The 16,274-nt window shown below is 38.0% G+C and overlaps 1 protein-coding gene across 2 annotated transcripts in view; it reads right to left on the bottom strand.

Annotated features, from left to right (window-relative positions):
• Positions 1 to 16,274, bottom strand: part of upf2 (UPF2 regulator of nonsense mediated mRNA decay) — an 83,130-nt gene that overhangs the window by 41,527 nt on the left and 25,329 nt on the right. For both annotated transcript variants that reach the window (XM_039761294.1, XM_039761295.1), the window contains exons 9-12: positions 15,968 to 16,053; positions 14,834 to 14,942; positions 11,778 to 11,891; positions 1,981 to 2,097 (exon numbers count right to left, since the gene is read on the bottom strand). In XM_039761294.1, the coding sequence (XP_039617228.1) occupies positions 1,981 to 2,097; positions 11,778 to 11,891; positions 14,834 to 14,942; positions 15,968 to 16,053 (426 nt within the window). The remainder of the gene's footprint in view (positions 1 to 1,980; positions 2,098 to 11,777; positions 11,892 to 14,833; positions 14,943 to 15,967; positions 16,054 to 16,274) is intronic.

The raw sequence follows: 16,274 nt of genomic DNA, 5'->3' as shown, positions 1-16,274 counted from the left end.
AGCAAAGAAGGCAAGTTAACATACTGCTGTGGGAATCGTGTGATATTTTGAAGTACATCTCAACCTAGGGAGAGGTTTATTGAAGCATTTTTTAGATTTAACTGGAAGGGGCTTTACTGCTATATATAACGTAAATATGAATAATTATAAAAAAAAAATAGCATGAATCCATCAGAGAGAAATTTAGAGATAACAAGTCTTGGTAGTATAACACGAAGTAACTACTATTATTTTGAATGCTGTGTATTAAGGATATTACAGATTAAACACACAGCAAACAACTTCTAATATAATGTAAACATGAAGTGCACAGAAACAAAATATTTTTTATAAAATCAAAGATTTCTATATAGGAAAGACTCCGACATTGCAGTAATGGTGCACCAGCAGTAGAAAGAATCCTTTTCAAAATAAATCATATTGGTCTTGATGATGGTATACTATAAACAGAAGAGAAAAGCTATACCAAATACCAGATTAACAAGGCATAGGTGTTTTTTTTTTATGTATTTGCTACACTGTATTAAAATTTGTCTTTTCCCATGACGTATGGCAGTCGAAGTGAAGGGTCAGCCATTGTACAGCTTCCCTGCAGCAATTTTCAGGTTAAGGGCTTTGCTCAAGGGCCCAACAGAGTAGGATCTGTTCTGGCATTAACGGGATTTGAACAGCCAACCTTCCAGATACCAGCACAGATCCTTAGCATCTGAGCCACCATTCTCGTCACTCATGAATCTGAGAACCTGAATCAAAGAAAACGTTTCAAGACTGAGAGCTGGTAGCGATTTAAGTGGGCGATATAAACTTAAGACTCTTACAAGGTGCTATCAGAAATAGTCAAAGTTTACTCTTAACCATTACTGTGCACAATATAAAAAGCAAAATAGGAAAACAAAGAGTAATTGTTTTACTTTTAGTGCTTTGATGTACTTAAAGCATCTACTACACTATTATACATTACACATGTGTGATTAAAGCTATGCTGTAGTTGAAGTTCTGCCTTAATGTAATCAACATAACAAATATAGCTTTAAGAATAGTATATTTTGTACAGTGCAAAATTATGCAGTTCAAAGAAGGATTAATTTAGTGGAACCAAATTCTGTGTAACAATATATGTATGCTGATAAAGTGAAGTGCAGTATTTCTGGTCAATATATAATCTAAGAGATTATAACAACACAGAATGAGAAGATATGCAAGTAACAGAGGTTGAATGGTGTCATCAGAAAAAACAAGTATCCTTTGTTTCACTTCCTGGCAAATGACAAAGAAACCCAGTGAATACACAATACAAGAACTTCAAAAGGACAGAAAAAAAATTCTCTTGATCACTTTCGTTTGCACCTTATTCATAAACAAAATAGTATGCTATTAAAACGTTAATGTAGTCACAAATTCCATACCTTTTAAACACAGTGTTTCCCAACCTTCATGCTGTTGCGATCCAGTTTTTCATATGCCAGTGTCTTTGAGACCCACCAGGGGTTGGTGGGGGTGTCCCCCTTGGTGAATAGCACATCACTGTCAAGCCAAGGTCCCATGCAACCACCAGAGCATCAAAGCATTAGATGGATCAAGTGTGATCATCAAAGCTTTTCCTCCTTGGTGAATTGAACATGATCATCAGAGCTGAGGTTGGGAAGATCGTGCAGGCTAGGCCTCGATCCACCTGTGATGCTGCCACTGTGAATCAAGTGCAACTGTCTGAGCTTTGGGGGTTAGGGGCTAGGCCTGGTTTTGTCTGGGGTCAGATTACCAAACCCCCATGTAATGCTGCCACAACCCACTGGTTGGGAAATGCAGCATTAATAACATAACTTTAAAATAGGATAAGAAGATGTATTACTTTATAAAAGCTTTAAATCATTTAATCAAAGGTTGATTTTAATCTTTAACTCATCATTAAATACATATTTTTATATAAATTACAGCATAATGAAATATGATCATCCAATTATACAGACAAGATTGCCTTACCAAAAGAACACTTGTTCTCAAATGTGAATCAGTTGTTCTGAAGAGGAAACGGCCACATGTTTCCAGAAGTGTACACGCCATTTCAATATGGTGATGGGAAAAGTCTGACAATAACATCTAGAAGAAAAAGTATTTTATGAAGATTTATGAAACCAATGAAGTCCAAATTATGCATAAAGTATGTCACAGTAGAAATTTAAATGTTTTAACCACAGTATAAAAAAATTCTTGAATATTAATAGCTTAAGATGACTATTTCATTTTCCCATTGCGCTTATTTCTATGCATAGAGCAAAAGCAGGACTAAATACCTACAATTTTCATATTCCTGGCAAATAGTCTTCAAAATCCATAAAGCAAGTGTTACAGTTTACAATTAATGCACTGTACTTCATAATAGCTATTTAACCCCTCTCTCACAATCTCTCTTTGTTTCTTGTTCCAGCGCACAAAGCCCTTATCAGCAGTACTAACCCAATTAGCAAGACTGTTAAAGTTTGGCCTGAAGCTGCCATTTGCCAACTTCAGGACTGCTTTGAACAAACAAACTGGAATATATTTTTTCATCAGACAGACTTAGAGACATATACTTCATCTGTGCTGTCATATATTAATTACTGTCAACAAAATAATTAAGATCTACCCAAATGAGAAACCATGGATGAATAGTGAAGTCAAACAGTTGCTCGGGGAAAGGGACAAAGCCTTTAAATTAGGAGACACCTCAGCCTACAGAGCTGCCAGAGCTAACCTTAAGAAGGGCGTCAAGTCTGCTAAACTAAAGTACAAACAATGGATTGAGGAGGACTTTGACAGTAACTCAAACTCACAGTGGATGTGGCAAGGCATCCGATTAATGACGGATTACAAAAAGAAAAATGAATTACAATACACACTGGCCAATAACAATGTCAACCTAGCAGAGGAACTTAACAGTTTCTTTGCACGGTTTGACAAGGATAATAACCAGCCTCCAGTCAGCTTTGAGTTGACCGGAGACTCACAGCCTGTGGTCGTACACATACATGATGTGCAATGGGCACTCAAAAACATCAATACAAGGAAGGCAGCAGGTCCTGATAATGTGCAAGGACGTATGCTCCAGGCCTGCACTGACCAGTTAGTGGAGATATTTACACACATATTCAACCTCTCTCTTTCCTCATGTGTAGTCCCTTGTGCCTGAAATCCACAACCATTGTACCTGTTCCCAAAAAAACCGAGGATAACCTGTCTTAATAACTATCGACCAGTCACTCTCACCCCTGTCATTGCAAAGTGCTTTGAACGACCGGTAACCACCCACATCAAAGACTCCATCCCAGCTGATCTAGACCAATACCAGAATGCCTATCGGTCGAACAGATCAACTGAGGACACCATCTGTATGGCACTACATGCTGCCCTCTCGCACCTGGAAAAACCCAACACCTATGTTAGGATGCTTTTCATTGACTACAGCTCTGCATTTAATACCATCATACAGTGCAGCCGGAAAGTATTCACAGTGCATCACTTTTTCCATATTTTGTTATGTTACAGCCTTATTCCAAAATGGATTAAATTAATTTTTTTCCTCAGAATTCTACACAGAACACCCCATAATGACAACGTGAAAAAAGTTTACTTGAGGCTTTTGCAAATTTATTAAAAATAAAAAAACTGAGAAATCACATATACATAAGTACATTTGTCGATGCACATTTTGCAGCAATTACAGCCTCAAGTCTTTTTGAATATGATGCCACAAGCTTGGCACACCCATCCTTGGCTAGTTTCGCCCATTCCTCTTTGCAGCACCTCTCAAGCTCCATCAGGTTGGATGGGAAGCGTCAGTGCACAGCCATTTTAAGATCTCTCCAGAAATGTTCAATCGGATTCAAGTCTGGGCTTTGGCTGGGCCACTCAAGGACATTCACAGAGTTGTCCTGAAGCCACTCCTTTGATATCTTGGCTGTGTGCTTAGGGTCGTTGTCCTGCTGAAAGATGAACCGTCGCCCCAGTCTGAGGTCAAGAGCGCTCTGGAGCAGGTTTTCATCCAGGATGCCTCTGTACATTGGTCTAGTCATCTTTCCCTTTATCCTGACTAGTCTCCCAGTTCCACCACCATGCTTCACTGTAGGCATGGTATTGGCCAGGTGATGAGCAGTGCCTGGTTTCTTCCAAACGTGACGCCTGGCATTCACACCAAAGAGTTCAATCTTTGTCTCATCAGACCACAGAATTTTGTTTCTCATGGTCTGAGAGTCCTTCAGGTGCCTTTTGGCAAACTCCAGGTGGGCTGCCAGGTTCTTTTACTAAGGAGTGGCTTCTGTCTGGCCACTCTACCATACAGGCCCGATTGGTGTATTGCTGCAGAGATGGTTGTCCTTCTGGAAGGTTCTCCTCTCTCCACAGAGGACCTCTACATGTGCTTTCTCAATGTTTTTATTTTTAATAAATTTGCAAAAATCTCTAGTAAACTTTTTTTACGTTGTCATTATGGGGTGTTGTGTGTAAAATTCTGAGGAAAAAATAAATTTAATCCATTTTGGAATAAGGCTGTAACATAACAAAATCTGTAAAAAGTGATGCGCTGTGAATACTTTCCGCATGCACTGAACATAAGTATTCACAGCCTTTGCCATGAAGCTCAAAATTGAGCTCAGGTGCATCCTGTTTTCCTTGATCATCCTTGAGGTGTTTCTACAGCTTAATTGGAGTCCACCTGTGGTAAATTCAGTTGATTGGACATGATTTGGAAAGGCACACACCTGTCTATATAAGGTCCCACAGTTGACAGTTCATGTCAGAGCACAAACCAAGCATGAAGTCAAAGGAATTGTCTGTAGACCTCCGAGACAGGATTGTTTTGAGGCACAAATCTGGGGAAGGCTACAGAAAAATTTCCTTTGAAGGTCCCAATGAACACAGTGGCCTCCATCATCCGTAAGTGGAAGAAGTTCGAAACCACCAGGACTCTTCCTAGAGCTGGCCGGCCATCTAAACTGAGCGATCGGGGGAGAAGGGCCTTAGTCGGGGAGGTGACCAAGAACCCGATGGTCACTCTGTCAAAGCTCCAGCGGTCCTCTGTGGAGAGAGGAGAACATTCCAGAAGGACAACCATCTCTGCAGAAATCTACCAATCAGGACTGTATGGTAGAGTGGCCAGACGGAAGCCACTCCTTAGTTAAAGGCACATGGGAGCCCGCCTGGAGTTTGCCAAAAGGCACCTGAAGGACTCTCAGACAATGAGAAACAAAATTCTCTGGTCTGATGAGACAAAGATTGAACTCTATGATGTAAATGCCAGGTGTCACGTTTGGTGGAAACCAGGCACCGCTCTCACCAGGCCAATACCATCCCTACAGTGAAGCATGGTGGTGGCGGCATCATGCTGTGGGGATGTTTTTCAGCGGCAGGAACTGGGAGACTAGTCAGGGTAAAGGGAAAGATGAATGCAGCAATGTACAGAGACATCCTGGATGAAAACCTGCTCCAGAGCGCTCTTGGCCTCAGACTGGGGCGATAGTTCATCTTTCAGCAGGACAACGACCCAAAGCAGAAAGCGAAGATTTTAAAGTAGTGGCTTCAAAACAACTCTGTCAATGTCCTTGAGTGGCCCAGCCAGAGCCCAGACTTGAATCCGATTGAACATCTCTGGAGAGATCTTAAAATGGCTGTGCACCGACGCTTCCAATCCAATCTGATGGAGCTTGAGAGGTGCTGCAAAGAGGAATGGGCGAAACTGGCCAAGGATAGGTGTGCCAAGCTTGTGGCATCATATTCAAAAAGACTTGAGGCTGTAATTGCTGCCAAAGGTGCACCAACAAAGTACTGAGCAAAGGCTGTGAATACTTATGTATATGTGATTTCTCAGTTTTTTTTATTTTTAATAAACTTGCAAAAACCTCAAGTAAACTTTTTTCACATTGTCATTATGGGGTGTTGTGCGTAGAATTCTGAGGAAAAAAATGAATTTAATCCATTTTGGAATAAGGCTGTAACAGAACAAAATGTGGAAAAAGTGATGCACTGTGAATACTTTCCGGATGCACTGTACCCATCCAGCTGATCAAAACACTATGAATTAGGACTTGATCTGTTCATATGCAACTGGATGTTACTGGATTTTCTCACCAACCGCGCCCAGTCTGTCAGGATGGGTAAACACACATCCTCCACCCTTACCCTGAGCACTGGTGTGCCGCAAGGATGTGTACTAAGTCCCCTTCTCTATGCACTCTTCACCCATGACTGTCAACCCATCCACCAATCAAACATTATTGTTAAATTTGTGGATGATACAACTGTCATTTGGCTTGTAACAGACAATAGTGAAGCTGCTAATAGGGAAGAGGTTCAGAATCTGACAGCATGGTGCAACACCAACAACCTGGTCTTAAATACCAAAAAGACCAAAGAAGTTATTCTAGATTTTAGGACCACTAAAAAGACCAACACTGCACAACAATTTTTTTTTGAAAAGTCTTGCTTCCTGAAAAAAGTTTTTGCCGATTGTGACAGGTACCTACTGGGTATGCACAAATATAGTTTTGGTTTTACTGCATCACGTAGGAACTCTGACACAGACATTTATATGTTTACTGACAATAACATATTTAGTCACGTTTATGTTTTGCTCCTGATTTTCTTTTGTGGTCAATGTCTGATTCATCACGTTGCAGTGTCCAACAGTAGTCAGCAAGCATTGACAGATTCCAGTTGCCTTGGTATCGTTTCTCCATCGTAGCAATGAAACCTTTCACCGTGTTCGTCACTGACAGCACCGAGATTTGTGGGGAAGAAGTCCAATTGTGAGTGGAGGAAATGAATCTTGAGTGACATGTTGCAGTTCATTGTCTTCTTGTATGCTTTGAGAAGTTTGTCTACCAGCTGAGTGTAGTTTGAGGCTCTGTAATTGCTCAGAAAATTATCAACAATGTCTTTGAAGGCTTTCCAGGCAATTTCTTCCGGCCCAAATAACAGATATTCAAACCGCTTGTCACTCATAACATGTCTGATCTGGGGGCCAACAAAAATGCCCTCTTTGATCTTGGTGTCAGTTATTCTTGGGAACATCTGTCGTAAATAATGAAAACCTTTGCCTTCCTTGTTCAGTGCTTTCACGAAATTTTTCATGAGTCCCAGTTTTATGTAAAGAGGAGGCAAAAATATCTTTGCCGGGTCGACAAGCGATTCATGTGCCACATTATTCTGTCCTGGAACTAACTTTTTACAGAGTGGCCAGTTCTGTCGAGAATAGTGCCACTCTTTGGCACGGCTGTCCCATTCACAGATGAAACAACAGTACTTTGTATAGCCGAGCTGCAGTCCTAGTAACAGAGCAATGACTAAGATCTCCATAGATATTCCAGTTGTACCTGCTATACTGGATGTGCTTCAGCAACAGTTCCATATTCTAATACGTTTCTTTCATGTGTTCTGCATAGCCAACAGGTACTGAAGGATAAACGTTGCAATTTGTAGCATAACAGCTTTCAGGCTTAACATTGTCGAATCAATGAAGAGACGCCACTCTTCCGGGTTGTGATCACAACCCAAGGCCGAGAACAATCCTTCAATGTCACAACAGAAACAGAGACTTGTCAACTTGTGCAAAAACTTTGGTTATATCATGATGTCGACCTCGAAACACAGAAACTTTTGTACCTGGTGACAGCAAACATCATTCCTGCAGTCTTGAACCCAGCAGCTCGGCTTTTGCTTTTGACAGACCCAAATCTCTGACCAAATTGTTCAATTTGGACTGTGTTATCAGATATGGATCGCCTGATGAGCATGGTTCAAAATCCAGGTCAATGTCACTGTTAGTACCCTGCATTTCAGTTTCTTTATCTGGTTCGTCTAAAGTCCAAACCTCTGGCGGTTTTGGAATTGGAAGACTGTCGTCATGTAGCACGGGTCTCATTGTTGAAGGCAGATTAGGATATTCATTTGACTTCTTGTTTTTGGCAGAGAAACCAGACACATTAGTCAAACAGAAGTAACAGTCCATCACATGGTCTTTCTGTTCTCGCCATATCATCGGAACAGCAAACGGCATCATCTTTCAAGTGCCTCTGAGTCAGGCTCTCAGACTGACAGAACATGACGCACAGCAAATGTGAGGCGCTCATTCTTTGTCTTGATCACCAATTTTGCAGCCGAAATACCGATTATAAGCTTTCTTCACAAAAGCAGTCATCCAACGTCTCTGATGTCAACTTCCACAGAACAGCTTCCAACCTGGCCTGATTCCATGCCAGAACATGCCCAGGCTGCACAAACCATTGTTAAGTCACTTACGGGAACGAAAATGTTTGGATACAAATATAAGAAAAAATCATGACAAAACTGAAGAAACGGTACGTGATGGGTAAATTTTGATGTGATATTCGTGATTAGCACCCAAAAATCTATAAGAAACACCCAACAGTGTTCAAGAAGCAAAAACTTTGTTGTGCAGTGAATCATTGCAGATGAGGTGGAGAGAGTTTCCAGCTTTAATTTTCTAGGAGTCATCATCTCAGAGGACCTGTTCTGGGCTGACAATAACTTAGCTATAATAGGCAAAGCACAACGCCGCCTCTATTTTCTCAGGAAGCTAAGGAGAGATGATCTCTCCTAGAAGCTGCTGGTTAATTTCTATAGATGCACTATAGAGAGCATCTTAACTAATTACATGATGGCCTGGTAAAACAGCTGCACCAAGGCTGCTAAAGAAGCCCTGCAGTGGGTCATAAAAACAGCAGAGACCATCACTTGAACTCTTGTATAAGACTCGCTGTGTGAGAAGGGCCAAAAACATTCTCAAGGACAAAACTCTTCCTGGAAATTCTTCGTTTGAGCTCCTCCCGTCAGGAAAACACTTTAGGTCAATCCGTGTACGCACAAACATACTAAAAAATAGCTTTTTACCATTTGCCATAAACTTTCTGAACTCTGGATCTCCTCAGTCTGAGATCATTTTTAATTGAACATGTGCAATAAGCTATATTGGCAATGTACTAATGTGATACAATATATACAGTACACTCCCAAAATTCGTCGGGGTTACGTTCCTAGAGCACCCGCAAATTGTGAAAAAACGTGACTTTTGGATGTGGTTAAAAATGCCTTTTAAATGCCTATTTTTATAGTTTAAACCCTAAATACATTATGCCCCCAAAGCACTTTAATTTAGTTGCAAACTTAGCTTAATACATTACCTAAAAAATGACCTTAATATATTACCTAAAAACAGAATGTAAAGGTAAACACATATAATGTACAGTACTGTATTGCTGTGTCTCCCACGGTGCTAGAACGTAAAATACCGATGTTACCGTTATACGTACTGTACTTCATGCAAGCACGTTTTCTTTGGTATACACTGTCGTTTTCTTTATTATAAGCAGAATAAATACATAATTTCATTTAATTAAAATACGGTAAAATGTACGGGTACTCACCAGTGATGAATGATATCGATGATGAAGATGAAGCAGCCGTACAGTACAATGCAGAGGATTTAAAACTCCTCGGGTGGCGCCTCTTTAGGCGCTTCAGGAGGAATCGTATCTTTGGACAGGTCTTCTTCTGGTGGGGTTTCGTGCTGGATTTTCTTTATAGGTTTCAGGAACATTGTGATGGGAAGTTGCTGTCGTTTCTTCATGGTGGCAAGAAGTGTTTTATATGTTTGAATGGCAGCAATGATGCCATTATTAACTGTGAGAGCCTGAACCATATAGAGATCCCATGCTTCAATCATCCCTTGTAAATCACATCTGAAAACGATCAAACCATCCCTTACTGGCTTTAAAATCTTCAGGCTCCGGTGCTGTTGATGGTCCTGGTTGCGGTTCTTCGGTACCTTCTACATTGTCTCCTGTAGCGAACTGCTGGTACAATTTCCATGCTTTCTCACGGATGATGTTACCATCCAAGGGGATGTTTTTCATCCTGTAGTCCGTGATCCACAATGCCAAGGCAGATTCCTTCCTGACGATAACCTTTTTGGCACTATCTCAGAAACGGTACTCTGGATCGCTGCCTCGTTCTTCTTTATGTAGCGTACAGTGCTTTCATTAATGCCATAGTGGCAAGCTACTGCAGCATAACTTAAGTTCCCAGAGCAAATCCAGTAGTTAAACCTTCTCCTGGAGTGTTTTAAACTGCTTCTGGAGCTTAGGCTCAGAGCCAGAAGCCTTAAAAGGCGCAGGGCATTTCAGCGCAATCTTGTGTGGTTAAGAATAACAAAATGAAAACAATAACAAAATGGAAAACATGAGGACACTCAGCTGGAGACGCGTCACAGGGAAACAATCAGCAGCAAGGAGAAATGAATAACGCTCTTGGATTGGCTACTTTCACCATCCCAAACCACGTTTCCCTCAGCGGTGGGAAACCCATTCACCTGGAGACGCGTCACAGGGCAGCAATCAATCAGCAGCAAGGAGAAATGAATAACGCTCTCGGATTGGCTACTTTCACCATCCCACCGTGTTTCCCCTCAGCGGTTGCTTCCTGCTCTCTCTACAGCACTGTATTGCCACGAAAAAGTGATAAAAAACTGCGGAGGATATTTGCACTTTCCGCTAACAATTAATAGTTAGGCTCTAAGGAAAAATCCGCGAATGACTGAGTCTGTGAACCCTGAACCGCGACTTCGCGGGGGTCTACTGTAATATGTAATGTACTATTCATTAGCAGGTGCAATAACAATTTATGCTGCTGTACTTTGAGCAATAATAATTTGCTCTGGTTACTTGATCACTTAACACTGTATACGATATATTTGGAATTTGACTTTTCTTTAAATGCACCTTGGGGCTGTCACAAAAAGTAATTTCGTTGTGTTACACAATGACAATAAAGTGCTTGAACTTGAAATAACCTACTAAACAAAATAATTTAAGTAAGGCATCATCACAGAATGAATTTGCATTTGAAAATAGAATGCAGTTAAATTAATATACAACTAATATGTAATATTCATGCAGATCGGTGATTAGGGTGAACCCACAATCCTTTTATTTAACTACACAGTAGTGTGCAAAGCAGACTTCAGGGTTATACTGTGTATCATTACAGACATCGATGACAACAGAACATGTCAGTTAACCGTGATATAGTTAGTTCAAGCAAACTGGAACATAATCAAATAAGCTTGAAATAACATTTTCAGTTCACTTCATTGTCCTGCTGCCTGGAGTCCCTAAAATGTCAACATCAAAAATACCTGAGTTTGGCATACGTATGGTTGAAACTTTCAATAACTTTAAGCCAATCTTCACACCAAGTTTGTGTTTTATAAATTCTGACATTTCTTTTATGGCTTCTGTATGTTTTCAAGTGTAAGCAAATTTTATACATGAGGCCACAGATTCAGGCAAAAACAGACAGAAGACTTAAACTTATTTTGAAGATTTCGGAGAACAGTAAAATTATTTAGATAGTACAATGGAAATTGACATTTCTTTTTTGCCATTTTGAAGTTTACATGTACAAATTCAGAAACTCGAAAGTCAAGATTTATCTGCACTTTTTGAACATGTAAATACATGCAGAGGAAGAAGTGTTAAAGAAAAAAATCAGTGCGCTATTGGCTCTGTTAATGACAGGCTATGTCTGCTAACTTTCCTAAATGGAAACTGACTGCAACATAAAAAAACTTCAAATTAAACAAACTCTCCAAAATGTAAGTAAGTTAAACAGAATTTAAAATAGTACTGTGTTGCTTCCTGATACAGCACAGTTCATTAGCTCAATATAAATATAGTAGTTTTCGTTAACAGAAGAAAAAATAATCAAGGAATATCAACAATTTCACTAACCTTCAAACAGTGAAGTGTGTCATTTTTAGAGAACATCTTGAACTTAGTTAGCTCTCCTATAAATCTCACAGTTTTATTTTTAGTTTCAATATTGATTTGGTCCTTCTTTCGCACCTGTAATAAAAATGGAAAAAAATGACGTAATTAAAACAAGGCAGCTCCATAAAGTTTTTAGAAAGTATATTATCTTTTTCATCAAATGGAGAGTTCATGAAACACTAGTATAAAATTAACATGCCAAAACTTAATCTGCTGTTAGTTCAATGGAGTTTTAACTATGACTGGAAGATACAGCCAGCTTTTCACTTGTTGCTCGATATTGTTCCCTATACAATGACAGAGGACAATTGAAAAATTTAATTGCACAATTAAAATGTTTAATCAAAACTGACTGCATATTAAATTGAAATGTAATGCAATTCCTTCAAGCAAGTTAACATTTTTCTTTAAAACAGAAATAAAATCAGTGATTCATTTCTAACACAAAACAGTTTTAATAATCATTTGCCTATGTGTATTAAATTATTCCAGTTAGTTTATTCAATTGTTTCTGTTACACATAACTGTTCAATAAACAGTGAAACACTAACCAGTCAAAACCTCAATTCTGTTGTTATTTTCAGCCACATCACAATGCATATTAGTCTAGCACTTTGATTGGATCCATCAACAATTCAGTTTTTAAAATGGTATGAAGTTGAAAAATAAGACATTATTGTTTTTCTGTTTATTTAGCCAGTTGCTTAAGCACGCCGGTTTTGGTTTTTATTAGCAACATATTCAGATACAGAAAAAATGTAGCCAGTGTTGGGAAAGGTTACTTTTGAAGTTAACTTAGTTACATCACTCATTACTTACAAAAAAGTAACTAAGTCTGTTATACAGCTACATTTTATAAAATTATAAAACAGTAGGTTACTTCTGCATTGCATTTCCTTTTAGTAGAGACATGAAACCCATATATGTAATCAAAATAAATCTATTTCCTTGAACAAAGAGAAAAGAAGAATCTTAAAACATTCAATACTACTCCATTCCAGATCAAGATGATAACATAAAACAGGATTCAATACTGTTAATTTTATCTTGCAGCTTTCAGCTCTCCTCATTTTGCATTTGTATTTAAACTATTTAAGATGGTAGTATTTAAACCCAGCTATCTGCATACCCATAAGCCTCCACAACAAGTACAGCTAGGACAAAAATTGGCAACTGGCTATAGAAATGGACATTAAATCTAAGAGAAAAAGGCCTTGAGAAGAAAACAGTTGCAGACCAAGGCAAATGCTGGAGGTGATACACAGTAACAGCCTTGGCATAACGAACAATAGAAGACTATAATGTTGTAATACACAATAAAGATTAAATAACCAAAGTTCTAAAAGATAAACTGAACATGAAAATACATATTATATAATGAACTACAAAAGCTGGGACACTTTCTAAAAATGCAATTAAAACTAAAATCTTTAAATCTTTATTTAACAAGCAAAAGGACAAAGAAAAAAATTTCAGTGTTTTTACTGACAAACTTAATTCTATTTGTTAAACATAAACAAATTTAGAAACTGATGCCTGCAACACACTCCAAAAAAGTAGGGACAGTTGGGCAAAGTAAGACTGCAAAGGTTATAAAAGTAACATTCTGCAAGATTCCTCAATTAGCAGGTTAACTGGTAACAGGTGTGGATATCAAGACTGGGTATAAAAGGAGCATCCACCAAAGGCTCAGTCTTTGCAAACAAAGATGGGTCATGGCTCACCACTTTGTGCTGAACTTTACGAGAGAAACATTTGTCAATTTAAAAACAATGTTTCTTAGCACAGGACATCAAAGAATGTAGGTCTGTCACCATCTACAGTTAATAACATTGTAAAAAGATTCAGGGGGTCAGGAGAAAGCTCTGCGTGTAAAGGCCAAGGGTGGAAACCACTGCTGAATGTGTGCGACCTTTGAGCTCTTAGGCAGTATTGCATTAGAAATCGCCATGTTACCGTGATGGACATAGGCACATGGGCTCAGGAGTACTTTGGGAAATCATTGTCAGTTAAAACATTCCGCTGCGGCATTAACAAATGCTCCCAGAAACTGAGAGGAAGACATACATCAAATATTTGCAGAAATCTCTGCGAGTTCTCTGGGCTCAAGCTCATCTGAGATGGACTGAAAGACAATGGAATCATCTTCTGTTGTCAGATGAGTCCATGTTTCAGCTTGTTTTGGGGGGAAAACGGACGTCGGATTCTACGTGGCAAAAATGAAAAAGACCATTCAGACTGTTATCAATGAAAGGAGCAAAAATAAATAAAACAGTATTTGTGATGGCGTGGGGGATCTGTATATATAAGGCACCACTGATGTGGAGGCTTACACTGGAATTTTACAGAGACATATGCTCCCATCAAGTCAACATTTTTTTCCCAGGAACTCTATTCATATTTCAGCAGGGCTCATTTTGCACCAATTACAAAAGCATGGCTTCATAGACATAGAGTCTGTGTGTTTCACTGGCCTGTCTACAGTTCAGAACTGTCTCCTATTGACAATGTATGGTGCATCATGAATAGGAGAATCAGACAACAGCAACCACAGACTGTTGAACAGCTTAAGTCTTGTATGCATCAAGAATGGACAAAAATTCCACTTGAAAAACTGCAACAATTAGTTTCTTCAGTTCCCAAAAGATTAATAAGTTTAATTAAAAGAAATAAGGATGTGACCCAGTTATAATCTTGCCTCTGTCCCAACTTTTTTAGAGTGTGTTGCAGGCATCAATTTCTAAATTTGTTTATGTTTAATAGAATTAAGTTGGTCGATGAAAACATTGAAAATCTTTTCTATGTCCTTATGCCTGTTAAATAAAGGTTCAAGTGAATTACCAAATTACAGATTTTAGTTTTTATTGTATTTCTAGAAAGTGTCCCCAATTTTTTGGAAATGGGGTTTGTACATAGCTAGATACAGCTTCATCCAATTCTATCAAATACACAAATGTTACTTTTAGCACCTACATTTTACACAGACATTTATAAGGAATATTAATAAAATTACACACATGAAACCTGAAGTCTCCTTTCAACATAGAACAGAGATCTTCTGCTACATCAGACATGCAGGGATGTAAAGTGGCGACAAGTCGAGCATAAAATGGGAGTAAATCCAACCTGAAAAATATCAAAAAATTTTATAAGAATCAGAATTGCATATAGAGTAAATAACTTATTTATTTGCGGCAATAACTTATTTTAAGTATTTGTTTTAACTAAGCAGCACATTTTGCCTATTTGCTTTAACCTAAATTCTTAAAATGTACAGCATATGACAACAAATTAAAATAAACGGCAATAAATACACATTCAGTCATTAACATCAGCTGAAATTAACAATGTGATGATAAAAAAAATAAGAGACGCTGGAAGATGAAACAAACAATTAACAATTTAAACATAAATTTTTATTTGTGACATATCAACAGAGAAGCAGTGGTTATATGGTATGATCTTCAGTGTTAAACCATTAAATTCTTAGAATGTGGTAGAGAAACCGCTTTTTGTGTTGTCAGTGCTAAATTACTAGACAAAAAGGGAATACTATAACATTTTAAAATTACGAATTATTAAATAACTGACATGTCAATATTTCATGCAGTAGCACTAGGCTTTAACTGTTTATCAAGCAAGATATTTAATCTATTAAAAATGTGTTTCTACACAGCAAAACCACATATTATGAAACCGCCTAAGGAAGAGTAACAACTCTCTGATGTTGAAGCAAAATTATAGTTAACAAAGGCATTTAATATTACAAATATCTAAGTATCACCTGAATATACTACATCCTAGCAACTATTAAAAATTTATCATGATCAATAAATACTTATGTCACTATCTAATGAAGTTATTTTATCCATACAAAGCATGTTACACATACTTCATTTATTTTCAAAAAGCACATCAGAACAGACTTGCTGGAAATTTAGTGTAGTCCTACCTTTATATTTACCTGAGCAAGAAAAAAACAAACTTTAACAACAATATTCAGAATAAACTATGAAAAGAACTAACTTAGTATTTGTTTTTTTGAGTGCAATGTGATGTACAATTGAATTTTTAAAAATAAAAATAGATAATAATAATAGTAATAAAATAATAATAATATACAATTATCATAATGAAAAGTAGAATATTACCGTTGCCTCGGAACAGTAAAGAGTGCTCGTACAAGCTTTCTTCTGTTAGATTTAGTATTCATATTCATGCAGAAATCCATTGCAGCCTGGGGAGCAAACATAACTATGACTATTTAACATACAGTTTTTTGAAATACACTTAGTGCATCCAGAAAGTATTTACAGCACATCACTTCTTCCGCATTTTGTTATGTTACAGCCTTATTCCAAAATGGATTGAATTCATTTTTTTCCTTAGAATTCTACACAAAACACCCCATAATGACAACATGAAAAAAGTTTGCTTGAGATTTTTGCAAATTTATTA

The sequence above is a fragment of the Polypterus senegalus genome, chromosome 8, assembly GCF_016835505.1.
Source record: "Polypterus senegalus isolate Bchr_013 chromosome 8, ASM1683550v1, whole genome shotgun sequence".
NCBI lineage: Eukaryota > Metazoa > Chordata > Cladistia > Polypteriformes > Polypteridae > Polypterus > Polypterus senegalus.
Note: the sequence above shows the minus strand (reverse complement) of the source record. Positions and strands in the feature narration are given on the sequence as shown.